The sequence below is a fragment of the Sphaerodactylus townsendi genome, linkage group LG01 (genome assembly GCF_021028975.2).
Source record: "Sphaerodactylus townsendi isolate TG3544 linkage group LG01, MPM_Stown_v2.3, whole genome shotgun sequence".
Lineage (NCBI taxonomy): Eukaryota > Metazoa > Chordata > Lepidosauria > Squamata > Sphaerodactylidae > Sphaerodactylus > Sphaerodactylus townsendi.
In genome coordinates this window covers 9,099,093-9,114,588 of record NC_059425.1, presented here as the reverse complement: position 1 = coordinate 9,114,588, position 15,496 = coordinate 9,099,093, and the positions used below count along the sequence as shown (strand labels likewise).

General features: G+C 47.7%; 1 protein-coding gene across 4 annotated transcripts; it reads right to left on the bottom strand.

Annotated features, from left to right (window-relative positions):
• Positions 1 to 598: 598 nt before the first annotated feature.
• On the bottom strand, positions 599 to 14,777 carry FLAD1 (flavin adenine dinucleotide synthetase 1). 4 transcript variants are annotated; one of them, XM_048510540.1, is made up of 9 exons: positions 14,083 to 14,097; positions 13,479 to 13,597; positions 11,155 to 11,354; positions 9,386 to 10,145; positions 9,006 to 9,153; positions 6,626 to 6,724; positions 5,686 to 5,875; positions 2,876 to 2,949; positions 599 to 1,006 (listed from the first exon to the last, which is right to left on the bottom strand). In XM_048510540.1, the coding sequence occupies exons 2-9, from the start codon at positions 13,504 to 13,506 to the stop codon at positions 871 to 873; spliced, it is 1,635 nt and encodes a 544-aa protein (XP_048366497.1). In that variant the 5' UTR covers positions 13,507 to 13,597; positions 14,083 to 14,097; the 3' UTR covers positions 599 to 870. The 4 variants fall into 4 exon arrangements, with proteins under 4 accessions (XP_048366497.1, XP_048366526.1, XP_048366517.1 ...); XM_048510569.1 differs by lacking the exons at positions 13,479 to 13,597; positions 14,083 to 14,097 and adding an exon at positions 14,756 to 14,777; XM_048510560.1 differs by lacking the exons at positions 13,479 to 13,597; positions 14,083 to 14,097 and adding an exon at positions 14,186 to 14,237.
• Between the last annotated feature and the right edge of the window lie 719 nt (positions 14,778 to 15,496).

Here is a 15,496-nt window from a genome sequence, read left to right as displayed (position 1 = left end):
CTTTGAGATGACCTGGCGCAAAAAATTGTTCTTTGGTTGTGGTGGGGCAGGGGTGGCTGGTCATACGGGGTGGGGGCGGGGGGTGCAGAAAACTCAGATTTTGTCCCGGGCTTCATTTCCCCTAGCTACGCCTCTGACCAAATGTTTAACATTCAGTAAAGTTCTGAAAAGCGCATGCATTCAAATCTCCACAGAACTCGACAGGTGACCCCAGACCAGTCACTATATCGCAGCCCAACCTACCTCGCTGGGTTGTTGTAAAGATGAAACCAAGAAAGGAGACTGCCGTACTCCCTCCTGATAGGACACTTGGGATGCAATGCGTACTCTTGTTTACGACTTGCAATTCACATGGCTTCAGTGGATCGCGACACGCCACGGGGTTGTACTTGGACTAAAAGTGGCAACTTCCACCAGTTCCCTTTTCCCACAGAAGACCACCATTCCTCAGGGTCTCCTTCCCCACCGATGAAGCATTCTGTGGAGATCAGTGGGGCTGCAGTGGGAGGGGCGAGGGAGGGGCGAGGAACCCTTAAATGAGGGAGAATAAAATCCAAGATGGAGATGCTGCAACTTGAATCAACAGGGATTTACTAACTTGGGTCCTGGTCTCATTTATTACAGGGGTACAGTGTGCATAATCTCCTATTCAGTGTCAACGTGTGGGGCAGCCCCACAGGCTGCTGGTGGAGCCGGACAGGCTGCAGAAAGGCATTCCAGTATGTGTACATGGATGGGCATTGACGCATTTCACCTCAGGCCAAACAGGCCGCGCCCGGTCCTGATCATACTCTAGGAAGGCTTTGGGCCTGGTGAGCTCTTCCCAGCAAGCCCAGAGCTGCCTGGGCAACTAAGGCAACCCCAAAGGCTTCAATGGCGGGAGGTGCGTTCGTCTTCTTCATTCTCTAGCTCGTAGGCTGGCCGGTAGCATTCCCGCCCGCGGGCATCCACGTAGCGTAGGGCTGGATTCTTCTGCGTGTTGTTCATACTGCCAAGTGAAGTGTAGCTGGCAAAATTGGGGGAGAAGAAGACAAGAGGTCACTGATTACCAACGTGAAGGTCTCCATAAGGGTGTTGTTTCCAAGGACGCTCGAGTGTCTCGAGCCCATTTTATCTTCACAACAAACCAGTGAGGTAGGCTAGGCTGAGAGAGATTGACAGGTCGGACGTCCCCCAGCAAACTTAACAGCGGAGCTGCAACGTGAACACAGGTCTCACTAGTCCTAGTGCAGTGTTTTAACCAATACAGTATACTGCCCTCTCATATCATGAATTTAGCTCACCTAAGCTTTGACCCAGAGTACTTCACTTTGGACACCTGGGTTCAGCTTCCTGCTCAGGTTCCATGGATGACATTTCCCTCTTTCACAATCTCTCCACTAAGCCTACCTCACAGGGCTGTGGTAAAGGTTGTAAAAAATTGGGTCTACTGCTGCAATGCATGGACTGTTGGACTTGGAAGGGGGCCCTGCTCTGGTATTAAACTCACTGGCTGTCTTGGAGCCAGTCCTGACCTCTCAGTCAAGCCTACCTTACAGGGCTGTTGAGGAGGAGATAACACAGTGGGAAAACCTACGTGTTACTCTGAGCTGCTTAAAAGGAAGGATGGGATACAAAATATGACTTTCCACATCAGGCCTGCTGGGAATTAGTCAATCAACTGAACAATTTTTAAATGATTAAATCTGCATATGATTAAAATACGAAACTTTTTAAAAAATGCTTCCTTTGTATTTAAATTATGCCTGTCTGTGTCCCATTGGGTGATCACGTTGAAAGGGGCATTCTCTTCCATAAAAAAGAGGCATTCCCTTCGGAGAAGAGGCATTCCTTTTTGTGTGATAAGAGGCAGAATGCCTCATCTAAGAAGCTGCTGGTTTCCCATATGTTTACGTTTATATTTCAAACAGTGAACTTCGAGGCATCTTTGTAGTGGATCCAAATATTTTTAATTGGTTTGTCTCAGTGAGTACCCAATTAAATCAGGGGGTCCCCAATCTTTTTTCAACCCACAGGCACCTTTAGGAGCAGCAGTGGCGTAGGAGGTTAAGAGCTCGTGTATCTAATCTGGAGGAACCGGGTTTGATTCCCCGCTCTGCCGCCTGAGCTGTGGAGGCTTATCTGGGGAATTCAGATTAGCCTGTGCACTCCCACACACGCCAGCTGGGTGACCTTGGGCTAGTCACAGCTTCTCGGAGCTCTCTCAGCCCCACCTACCTCACAGGGTGTTTGTTGTGAGGGGGGGAAGGGCAAGGAGATTGTAAGACCCTTTGAGTCTCCTGTAGGAGAGAAAGGGGGGATATAAATCCAGACTCTTCTTCTTCTTCTTTAGAATTCTGACACAGAGTGGTGTGTACAGGCACAAAATGGCTACCACAGCTTACCTTCAGGGAAACAGTGAAGATCCTTGTGTAGTGTAGTGGCAGCTGCTGCCAAAGCAACTGTAATGATTTGTGTGTGTGTGAGAGAGAGACTTTAAATTGAGTACTGAGTTCGAGAGAGCAGTATGGCTGTCAGACAAAAGAAAGATTGTCTGACAGCCTTATGAGAAAGAAAGTGTCCAAGCAAATTTATGTTGAGCGAAGTCCTCAAAATATTTGTTGCATCAGTTTTACTTTATTTTGTAAATATTTTGCTTGAAACCCTGACGTTACCTATTAGTTATAAACAAAACCTTACTTTGTTTGAAGGATCATTGGAATCCCACCCTGTTTTCCTTAGGACCATGTAGGCCATCCACTTGGCCTTATAAGCTGGTACACTTGGCAGCCACCCAGAAAGGAGTTGGCGAACACCACGTTCAGGATCGTTGGATTAAGAACTCATGCCAGTCTGCCTTCCCACACCCCTTGAAAAATCGCATCAGTGTGCTTACCCTTTATCATAAAGGATGCAGTATGGAAGATTTAGGCTGCGTAAGAACTTCCAGATATCCCGGTACGTCCAATCCTGGGGGGCGGGGAGACAAGAAAGGTAAAATATATTATCAGCAGGTCTAGGGGTACTTTGCACTAACCACCCCCACCCCACAATTTATGCACTGAGGTAATAAATGCTGGATCACATCGCTTTTACAAATTAAACGGGTTTGGTTGTTTCCTTGGCCCCTCTTATTTTCTCACAATACTAGAACCAGGGGGCATTCGTTGAAAATGCTGGGGGGAAGAATTAGGACTAATAAAAGGAAACACTTCTTCACGCAACGTGTGATTGGTGTTTGGAATATGCTGCCACAGGAGGTGGTGATGGCCACTCACCTGGATAGCTTTAAAAGGGGCTTGGACAGATTGATGGAGGAGAAGTCGATCTCTGGCTACCAATCTTGATCCTCCTTGATCTGAGGTTGCAAATGCCTTAACAGTCCAGGTGCTCAGGAGCAGCAGCAGCAGAAGGCCATTGCTTTCACATCCTGCATGTGAGCTCCCAAAGGCACCTGGTGGGACACTGCGAGTAGTAGAGAGCTGGACTAGATGGACTCTGGTCTGATCCAGCTGGCTTGTTCTTATGCTCTTATTCTTCAGTTTCATCTATTTCATCTAAGAGTCGGAAGGGCCCACCAGGGCCCAGCCCCTGGCCAATGCAGTAACTTCGGCTATCATGCCCATGGCAAGTGGGTGTCCCATTGATTCTTGAAAACCTTTATAAGTCTTTTTTGGCTTCTCCTTGCATGCCTTTTGTATGACGGCAGATAAGTCTTCAGCTAAATGGACAAAATGCTGATAATCCCAGGGAGAAAGGAGGAGTTATCTGAGCGGTTGACTGCCTGAGGTCTTATTCACTTCCCTGCTTGGACGCAAGGAAACCTTTGCCGCTGCAAAGAAACAATGGTTGACCAACCAGTTTTTCCTTCAAAGGACCAGTTGTGTTTTGACAAAGGGGACTTCAGTGGTTAGGAGACGGTGTTCTGACAGCTGGGAATGTCCTCCCATTTTGGAACGCTTCAGTCATCAGAGACCACCTCCCCAGCTAAGCCAAGAAGGCTGAAGTTCACAGACGCTGAGGTAGTTCTTTTCTTCTGGCAAGCCCAGAGAAGAAGAAGAGTTTGGATTTATGTCCCCCCTTTCTCTCCTGTAAAGAGACTCAAAAGGCCTTCCGATTTCCTTTCCCTCCCCCCTCCCCCCCGCACAACAAACCCCCTGCAAGGTGGGTGGGGCTGAGGGAGCTCTGAAGAACTGTGACTAGCTCAACTAGCATGTGTCGGAGTGCACAAGCTAATCTGGTTCACCAGATAAGCCTCCACAGCTCAAGTGGCAGAGCAGGGAATCAAACCCAGTTCTCCAGATTAGAGTGCACCTGCTCTTAACCACTACACCAGGTTGTCGGGCCTGGGTCGAAAAGCAAGAGCCAAATGGCTCTTGGCTGATAATTTGCAGTCAAGGCCTGAGGGGGGGCAGGCTGGCAGACCAAGAATTAGGGTTGCCAGGTTCCCCCTGGTCATTACCACAAGGATGGGGATAGGGAGGCTGCCAGCTACAGGTTGGGAAACTACTGGAGACTTGGGGATGGAGACTGGGGAGGGTAGGGACATCAGTGGGGTACAATGCTATAGAGTCCAGCCCCCAAAGCAGCCATTCTCTCCAGGGAAACTGACCTCTGTAGTCTAGAGTTCTCCAGGTCCCACCTGGAGATTGGCAGCCTTACTAGGTCAGGGTTCCGGAACTCTGTGTTTGGCTGCAAACTCCAGACACAGAAGCCCCTTTCATAAGAACATAAGAACAAGCCAGCTGGATCAGACCAGAGTCCATCTAGTCCAGCACTCTGCTACTCACAGTGGCCCATCAGGAGCTCACGTGCTACTCACAGTGGCCTTTGGGAGCTCACGTGCAGGATGTGAAAGCAATGGCCTTCTGTGGCTGCTGCTCCTGAGCACCTGGTCTGCTAAGGCCTTTGCAATCTCAGATCAAGGAGGATCAAGATTGGTAGCCATAGATCGACTTCTCCTCCATAAATCTGTCCAAGCCCCTTTTAAAACTATCCAGGTTAGTGGCCATCACCACCTCCTGTGGCAGCATATTCCAAACACCAATCCCACGTTGCGTGAAGAAGTGTTTCCTTTTATTAGTCCTAATTCTTCCCCCCAGCATTTTCAATGGATGCCCCCTGGTTCTAGTATTGTGAGAAAGAGAGAAAAGTTTCTCTCTCTCAACATTTTCTACCCCATGCATAATTTTATAGACTTCAATCCTATCCCCCCTCAGACGTCTCCTCTCCAAACTAAAGAGTCCCAAACGCTGCAGCCTCTCCTCATAAGGAAGGTGCTCCAGTCCCTCAATCATCCTTGTTTATTTATTTATTTATTTGTTCCACTTATATACCGCCCTCCCCCGAGGGGCTCAGGGCTGTTGTTGCCCTTCTCTGCACTTTTTCTATCTCTTCAATATCCTTTTTGAGATGTGGCGACCAGAACTGAACACAGTACTCCAAGTGCGGTCGCACCACGGCTTTATATAAGGGCATGACAATCTTTGCAGTTTTATTATCAATTCCTTACCTAATGATCCCCAACATAGAGTTTGCCTTTTTCACAGCTGCCATGCATTGAGTGGACATTCCCATGGAACTATCAACTAAGACGCCTAAATCCCTTTCCTGGTCTGTGACTGATAGCACTGACCCTTGTTTCAAATAACTTCAGCCCACGCAGAGACTTTTCCATGTCGCCACCCGCTAGATGTCACTACCCACCAGGAGAGGGTTGACCCGCATGTACTGGGGCCAGTCGGGGTCGGTAACGTGGAAGGGCATCAAAGTGCAGGAATACGGGTCCGTCCGCCGAGTTCCCATCAGCACAGCGTCCAGCTCCGGCTGCTGCAGCTTGAGGTCAGCCAGGGCCTGCTTTATGTTCCCGTGGACCTCGCAGATGTGGAGGTTATACCTGTGGGGAGCATAAAACCCTGTTTATTTGTTTTATTAAATGTCCCATCCCGTTGACTGTATCGATTCACTATGTGCAACCCATCTGGAGTCCCTGTGAGACAGGTGGACAGTGGACCATAAATGACCTAAACAAACAGATACACCCGTCCCTCTGGGTAGCTGATAGAGTCAGACGCAAGTAGAACCGACTCCGAAACATCTTGGAAACTTTATTTTATTTTTTTCTATTTGTATCCCGCCCTCCCCGACAGGGCTCATGGGCAGGGAATAGCAAAACAATAAAAACCGTCATAAAAACAGTTCAAAGTACAAAAACAAGTAAAACAGGCTCAGATGGTGACTTCTCTCCCTCTCCGTCATGGCCACGGGAGGCCAGTAAAAACAGCAACCAGGTCAGGCCGACTGGCCAGATGGAAATGCCTGGCGGAAAAGATCCTTCTTATAGGCCCTACGGAAACAATTTAGGTCCCACAAGGCTCTGATTTCACACGGGAGCTTATTCCACCAGGTAGGGGCCAGGGCCGTAAAAGCCCTGGCCCTCGTAGTAGCCAGTTGGATATCCTGTGGGCCAGGGACCTCCAACAGATTTCCCTCTGACGAGCGGAGGGATCTATCAGGGCAATAACGGAAGACACGGTCCCTCAGGTATGCAGGTCTAGGATCACTCACAGCCTTAAAGGTTCACACTAACACCTTGCAGTTAACAAAGCGATTTCCCGGCCCTTTGAAAATAGCCAGCTGCTCCTACCGTTCAGCCGTGAGTCCGATGAACTGCTCCATCTCAGGAAACGGGGAGACAGTGCATATATGCAACGCCTGCAGCTTCTCCGTTCTTTCTGGGTATCGCCTGCAAGGGAGATGTTAAGAAGAAAAAGAGTTTGGATTTATATCCCCCCTTTCTCTCCTCAAAAAGGAGACTCCGGGGCAATACCTTCATCTCCTTTCCCTTCCTCGCTCAGCTAAACAAACACCCTGTGAGGTAGGTAATGCTTCAGAGAGTCTTCGAAGAACTGTGATTCCAGCCTCCAAGGACACCCAGCTGGCCGGGTGTGCCGGAGTGCCCAGGCTAACCTGAATCTCCCCTAGATAGAAAGCTCCCCCACAGCTCAGGGGCGGACAGAGCTGGAATCAAACCCTGGTTCCTCCCAGATTTTTTCAGGAGTACACCTGCTCTTAACCACTACGCCACTGCTGCTCCTACATTTAAGCCATTTAAAAATGTCAAGCAACGTATGGATGAACCGCAGAGGTTATAACATGAATGTTCTCATTTATCGATTAAAAAAATGGATATCCCTCCCTTACACAGTGGTCATCTTCACAGGCCTCACTTCAAATACCCCAGCCATCTGAGGTCAGCTAAATGGCAACCTGAGAAACGAACTTCTCGGTCGTGGCACCGAATATTCGTATCTCTCTCCTAAGGGAGATGAATCTATCTCTATCTGTCGTTTCCTTCCACCAGCAGGTCAAGTTCCAGCAAATTCTTATTTACCCTCCTTCTTGACTATGTTGTGTTTGCATGTGTTGGAGTGCACAAGGAGAACTGGGTTTGATTCCCTGCTCTGCCACTTGAGCTGTGGAGGCTTATTTAGTGAACCAGATTAGCTTGTGCACTCCAACACATGCCAGCTGGGTGACCTTGGGCTAGTCACAGTTCTTCGGAGCTCTCTCAGCCCCACCCACCTCACAGGGTGTTTGTTGTGAGTGTGTGCGAGGGGGGGGGGACGACACACCGTGTTAGGTGTTTCTGTATTTGCCTTCTAAGTGTGTTTGATTTTCTTTTTCTAAAATAAAATATTTTTGGGGGAAATCTCAGAATATCATATAGGCTTGCCGGCTTGAAGTTGGGGGTGGAGGCTGAGGAGGGCAGGATTTAGAGAGGAGAGAGACCTCAATGGAGTATAACACCATAGATTCTGCCTTCTAGAGAGGCCATTTTCTCAAGGTGAGTTGACGTCTGTCACTTGGAGATCAGCTGTAATCCCAGGAGAGCTGTAGCCTAAAGGCTGGCAAACTTAAAGGCATACTTGGTTCTCCCTCCTTCATTTAAACATCCTGACAACCCTGCGAAGTAGGATGAGGCTGACATAGAAGAGTCAGAGAGACAGCAAGTGAGGGAGGGAGACAGAGAAAGAAAGAGACTAGCATAACATCGTCCGATAAGCAAGAACCTGAATGCAGGACTGATGCTGTAACCACTATACGCAACGGCAGCCAGAGCACAGAGAAAAGACCATTATAGGCCAGGACGGTTAGGAAAATGCGGGACCGCATTACCCCATACGTCTCTACTCGGCCTCTGCATTCAGCACCCTCCCTCCAGCTGTCCGGGCCCTGCGGGACCTTGGCGAGTTCCGCAGGGCCTGTAAGACTGAGTTGTTCCACCGGGCCTTTGGAGCGTCCAGCCGCTGATATGGTGCCCCCTTACTGCTCTTTGCCTCGGTGCTGTTACATCAGGGTCCCCTCATATTGAGGGGCCCGCCGTCCCCCCTTTTGGGGGTAGGTTTTAAATTGGGGTTTCTGGACGCCTCTTGTCTATTTATGTATTAACTGTTACTCGCTGCTTTATATGAGTTTTTAGGTTATTTTATTGATGATTATGGGATGGAGCCTATGTATTTATATTTTGTGTATGACCTGCTCCTGCTTGTTGTTTGAATTGTGCTGTTCACCGCCCGGAGCCCTTCTTTAAAAAGAATTGAGAAGACACCTTGCAGACATGTTCTCACAATATTTTTTTATGGCAATAAGGACTGGAAACTCAGGCCTCTCTTTGAAAGTCCCCAACACCAAGATTTATTCATTCGTTTCGTCCTGGGAAACTGAAGGCAGATTCACAAGCTCCTGCAAACTTGTCTATGGCCTCTTCCGCATATGCAGAATAATGCACTTTCAATCCACTTTCACAATTGTTTGCAAGTGGATTTTGCTATTCTGCCCAGCTGCAAAGAGCACTGAAAATGGACTGAAAGTGCATTATTCTGCATGTGTGGAAGGGGCCTATGTTGCGCACTGCTACAGCATAATTGGTTATTCCAAAAAGGCTGGGAAGATTCCCAGAAAACTTTCATAACCCAATTTAGGGCAGATCCTGCATCAGTGAAAAGGGAGCGGGGAGACCATACCTTTGTACAGCGGCGTGGAAGAGATGCAACAGTGCTGTGCAGTCCTTTCCGCCGTTGAACCCGACGCAAAGTTTCGACAGGGGGTACTGTTCCAGAGCTTCTTCGATGATCTGTACTGCTGCTGCCACCTTCTGGCCTAGAGGACAACCTGCAGCCGGGCAGACAGGTGAGAAGCCTTGTTTACCAGAAACCATCAACGTTATTTTTATCTTTTTGTATACTCAGGAAGTATTCCTGATCAATACAGAACACTTTTTATGTATGCGACAACTCTAGCAAGGATTCTATATGCATACAAATGGAATTCCAACCAAACAAGACTGGACCTTGAAAGTCTCAGAGTGTGCAGAGATGGCACGGTGGCATACATTTCATATTACCTGACTCAGCAAGCATGTACACATCAGTGGCTGCCCGGGGGACGGGGTTGGCTACGAAAGGCACCACAGTGCCCTGGGGCAGGTTCTCCATCAGGAAAGTGAAGGCCTCTTCGACATGACTCTCTGACTCCGAGTCCAAGGTGAGTTTGACCCGGAAGTAGTTGCTGACCCAATCTGGGTAGGAGCCCAAGTTCGTGTCACGTTTGAAGAGGCTGTTGGCCCGGTTAAGTATGGGGGCGATTCGGGTCTCGTCCGCATCCACATAGATCTCTCGGGAATGGAAGTGCGTCTGCTTGTTGTGAAAGAGATGGCTGAGACCCTCAAAGGCCCGCTCCATCAGCAACGGGATGCCCGGGAATATGTAGACATTACGGACGCTGATGAGGGGGTACTTGAAGGCGTGGCCTGTTTTCTTGTCGATGCCGTAGTTGAGGAGCGAGGATTCGGGAACGCGGGCCAGCTTCATCTCGGGACACGCGGAGTCCGTCTTGGTGAAGAACTTCTTGACTAGGTCCACCATCTCCGGGTGGGGGAAGACCTTTTCCCCGAAGGCCTGAGCCACGGCCTCAAAAGTGACATCGTCGTGGGTGGGGCCAATCCCGCCCGATGTCAGAACGTAGGTGTACCTGCTGGAAAAGGACGAGATCTCGGCGGCGATGGCCTCCACCTCGTCGGGGACCACGGAGATCTTGTCCACCTTGACGCCTAGCGAGCGAAGCCTCTTGCACATGAAGAAGGAGTTTGTGTCTTGGATGTATCCCTGCCAAAACACAGAACCATCAAGGCTGCGGCAAACATACCAATTCCTACAATTTTTATGCAGACTGTGCAAATCTGCATCCATTTTATGAAGGCTACTGTAACTTAGCCTATTGCACAGCCAGCGTGGTGTAGTGGTGGACTCTAATCTGGAGAACTGGGTTGTACTTGCCATTCCTTTATGTGAGCAGCAGACTTTTATCTGGTGGCCTACATTTATTTCCCCACTTCTCCACATGAGCGGCGGACCAGTGTGGTTTAGTGGTTAAGAGCAGGTGGATTTTAATCTGAAGAACTAGATCTGATTCCCCACTCCTCCACCTGAGTGGCAGAGGCTTATCTGGTGAACCAGATGTGTTTCTGCACTCCTACAATCCTGCTGGGTGACCTTGGGCTAGTCACAGTTCTCTCAGAACTCTCTCAGCCCCACCTGCCTCACAAGGTGTCTATTGTGGGGAGAGGAAGGGAAAGGCGCTTGTAAGCCACCTTGAGTCTCCTTACAGGAGAGAAAGGTGGGGTATAAATCCAAACTCTTCTTCTTATCTAGTGAACAGGGTTTATTTCCCAGTTCTTATCTGGTGAACTGAGTTTATTTCACCTCTCCTCCACATATGAGCAGCAGATTCTAATCTGGAGAATTGGGTTCAATTCCCCACTCATACACATGAAGCTGCTGGGTGACCTTGGGCTAGTCACAGTTCTCTCAGAACTCTCTCAGCCTCACTTGCCTCACAAGGTGTCTGTTGTGGGGAGAGGAAGAGAAAGGAGTTTGTAAGCCCCTTTGAGTCTCCTTATATGAGAGAAAGGAGGGGTATGAATCCAAAACCTCTTCTTCTTACCTTCAATCACACAGTGAAGATCTTTACGCTGCAGTCTCAGCAGCTGCCAAAGCAACATGTTAAAATATCTGCACAGCCAATCAGATCTCCAAAGCTCAGTCAAAAGAAATGGTGAGCAAAAGTCCCACCTGGCCCTGGTCGCGTTTGAAAACCACTTGGTGGGCACCATACCTTCAGGATCTCATCCCCAATAACAATGATTCCAGCTGTCACGGTTCTATCCGAGGAAGACGCCCCGGACCCGGAACCAACGTTGTTGCTTGGTGCCGCCATGGCTCGGAGGTGCCTGCTTCGCCGTTGCACACACAGAATACTCCTGAACACGCCAAGGGTCCGGAGCATCAGTGTTGGGCTCTTGGTGCCTGCCAGCTCTATAAGAAGAAGAAGAGTCTGGATTTATATCCCACCCCCTTTCTCTCCTGTAAGGAGACTCAAGGTGGTTTACAAGATCCTTTCTCTTCCTGTGACTGGCCCAAGGTCTCACTCAGTATACAAGATGAGCCAGAAACTGTATGGATACTGAAAAAAAGAATACCTCTGTCTGGCTCAGCGTTAAAACTATACCTGTAATATTAATAATTTAAAAGTGTGTATCAAATAAATCAATTACCAACAATAAAGAAAAATACAAAAGGTGGCTAACACATTACAAACAGAAAAAGGATCCCAAAATATACACAAAGGACTACAAGTCTCTATATAAATTATATCCCTTCAATGAAAATCCATAAAACATCACAAGTTGGAATTGGAATCACTGAGATTCCTTTTCTGTTCACAATGTGTTATCCACATTTATGTATTTTTCTTTATTTTTGGTAATTGGGTTATTTGATACACTTTTTAATTATTTCTATGAAAGGTACAGTTTTAACGCTGTTCTTTGAGCCAGACAGTTATTCTTTTTGCAGCACTAACCCAAGGTCACCCGGTAGGAATGTAGGAGTGCGGAAACACATCTGGTTCACCAGATAAGCATCTGCCAGTCAGGTGGAGGAGTGTGGAATCAAACCCGGTTCTTCAGATTAGAATCCACCTATTCTTAACCACTACACCACGCTGGCTCTCTGTACCAGGTTGGCCCCATGGCTGGCACAGGAGAGGAAAGAAAAATTGCAGGCATTCTTATTAGGACAGCGCAGCTCTAAGCATGTTTACTCTGAAGTTTAAAAAGAAACTTGCGAACAGCCACATCTTCAGGCAGCCCCGTCCACAGAGCCAGAACCATGACAGAAAAGGCCCGGGCTCTGCTTGATGGTCACAAAATGGCCACAATAATATTGACCTTCCTTGCAGGGCAGTTGTATGGATTGCAACCAGATATGTGCGGGGCATTATTGGGCCACTGGTGAAAGTAATGGTATTACAGATGTCCAGGATCTGGGGATGCTGCTATTCAAGAGCCGCTAAACATATGACAAGCTAATTCCTGCGTGTGATAAGTGATTTTTTACCTTCTACATAGGTATATAGATATAAACAGAGATGGGGTGCTGTGTGGTTTCCAGGCTGTATTGCCATGTTCTAGCAGCATTCTCTCCTGGCCGTTGACGCTTCACTTCGGTTGGCATCTTCAGAGGATCTGAAGATGGATCTGAAGATCCTCTGAAGATGCCAGCCACAGATGGTAATAAACCGCCAGAGAGAATGCTGCTAGAACACGGCCATACAGCCCGGAAACCACACAGCACCCCAGTGATTCCGGCCGTGAAAGCCTTCGACAATACATAAACAGAGATTTTTGCTAACAAAGGATGTTAGTTTGCATGATAGCCAAACTCAGCATGGGCTACAAAATCTTCCACCAAAACCAACATGCTGAACCTCGCAAGGATAGGGCGGGATATAAAACCAATAAAATAAATAAATAGTTCTCCATGTATTTATTATATTTAAGGCCTGTCTTTTTTCCATTAGGAAATGTAAGGTGGCTTTCACAGGAGTCCCTGGTGGAATTCCAGCCAACCAGTGACCCAGCTTTGCTCCACTTAGCTTCCACAAAGGGGCTGCATCGTAAAGTGGATAGATATAACCTGAGGCCTCAGAGCCCCCCAAGTCAAATAAATGTCACTAATTCTACTGTGCTTTTATTGGGGAGGGGGAGTCATCAAAACAAACAGTGTTAGTAAATCACCTACTTTGGCCGGAAACAACATGGAGCAGTGGTTAGGAATAGTGGACTTTAATCTATAGAACTGGGTTTGTTGCCCTGCTCCTCCACATGAAGCCTGCTGGGTAACCGTGGGCCCCTCTCAGTTCTCTCAGAACTCTCTCAGACCCACCTTCCTCATAAGGAGTCTGTTGTGGGGAAAGAAAGGGAAGGAGTTTGTAAGCCACTTTGAGACTGTTCAGAAAAGCGGGGTATAAATCCCAACTCTTCTCTTCTCTAGGGTAGCTGACCCCCAGTGTGTAGAGGGGCTCCCCGGTTCACCCTCTCCTATTTATCCCTTTAGATTATTTCTATGCCACATTGTGTTCAGTTTGAAGCAGCATACCATTAAAACCCACAATAGGCAACAGCATTCTTCATCTCCTGCCAAGGCATTCAGGAATCCTGGTTTTCATGCCATATTCTAGAGCAGCGGTTCCCAACCTGGGGTACACACCACAGGATCTGGGGTTCCACCAAGAAAAATTACGTAATGGGTTAGGTAATAGGGGGGTACAATATTTGGGAAATGGGTTGCCAAGGGGTGCCCAATTGAAAAAAGGTTGGGGGGCTCTGCACTAGACAACCCCCGGCTTCCAACCTAGAACCCAAGAGTGCAGATTGCCAGCTACTCAAGATCATGGTCCTGGTTCGCTCCTGTGCCTTTCACAAAGCTTTCAGAGGTAGGGCAACATCTTATCCAGGCATAGCAAAACAGGGTCAAGCGGCTCCAAATGGCACAGCTGCACAGGAGGGGCTCATAAGTTGGCAGCCTGATTCCCAGTCAGGGATTTGTTTACAAGGAGCAGGGGTCAGGGGGTGCCGGGATTGAAGCCTAACATTAATTCAGTTTCGTCTGACAACCCCCTCCCCTCCTTCTACGGTCTTACAGGAAGACCACCCTTCACTTGACCAAAAGGGAAAGGCACTTTGCATATGCTCAGAGACACCTTCGTTTCTGCTTTCAGGATCTCCAGGAATGAGTTCTTGACCTCCAAAGTAAATCTCGTAAATGCGCTTGGCAAACTCGCACCGGGTTTCCTCCGCACTCACCTACGGTCCCGGCATGGAGAGCCTTGAATCTCCACCCACTCGAAGCCTCGCTTTGCTATTGGCTGCTCCCACCATTGCAGCCATCGCCTATTGGACACAAGGGAGGAGGGCGGGACACGAGTGGCTATTATAAACAGATCATTGGTTACAGGGTTTCTTCCGCAGCAGCGTTATTGCTCTTTGGCCAGAAGGCAAAACACCCCGGAAAAACTACATCCCCCAGCAGGCTTTGCAAGCGAATGCTGTCTGCTGAGCGCAGCGATGAGCTTTCAGGACCAAGTTTGCTGGTTTATTTTATGTACTCTTTTTAAAGAAAAATTTAATTATTTTACACGCTTAGGCAACACATACAAAAAGAAAAAGAAGAATCTGCCCTTCCCTATGTAGTAATAATAGTAAAAGAAGAAAAAAACCCATACACACATTCCTCTGTGTGTGTGTGTGTGTGTTTGTATACACACACACGGTGATTTCCATCTACCTCATTATGGAGCCTAACGCAAATCTAGTTTCCTGCTTATGGTTAGTATCAGCATTTTTTCCCTACTTTTATTCCATTTATAAAATTACCTTAGTCCAATCTGCTGTTTTCATTTAAATCTCGAATCCTGCCATTATTTCTTTATTCGTATATGTTTTCAGTAGATAGTCCATTTTCAGTCCTTAAAGAAACCTTATGTACTCTTTATCACTTAGCGGTCCAATTGAGGGCTCATGAGATTGAATGATCCTCTGTAGGTCTTCCCTCCCCTGTGCAGATAGAAAGTCAGCGTGTCAGGATAAAGGCTACCCTAGGAACACTCCCACTTGACCTGCTAGCTTTCTAGGTGCAGGGATCTTGTTGCATAGAGAATTCAGTTCTGGGGGGTACCTGGGTTGTAATGCAGCAGCACAGACCAGATAAGTGAAAAAAAATGCCCTTAGAGGCCCTCCCCCACTTAAAACTGATCAACCGGTTTAGTTGAAGCAAGGTCTCAACATTTAATATGGCATTCAGCTGGTTCTTGAATCCGAATGTAGTGTTAAATTTATTTGTAGGTATATATAATCAAATGGCGTGCACACACATAAATTAAATGGCACATTCAAATATATATATATAGCCATCAAGCCATAGCTGCATAAATAGGGTTTTTCAAAGCTTACAATCACGCAGTATACACGAGTATGCAATCGCAATAATCATAGAAAACGTTAGTCAATAATAGTATCAATAAACACAAATTCATGTCAAAAAAGACAAATCGGTCATCAATCATCTTAACACAGGAATCTCTATCACGAACACACGGTTTCCCAAATAATTTCAAC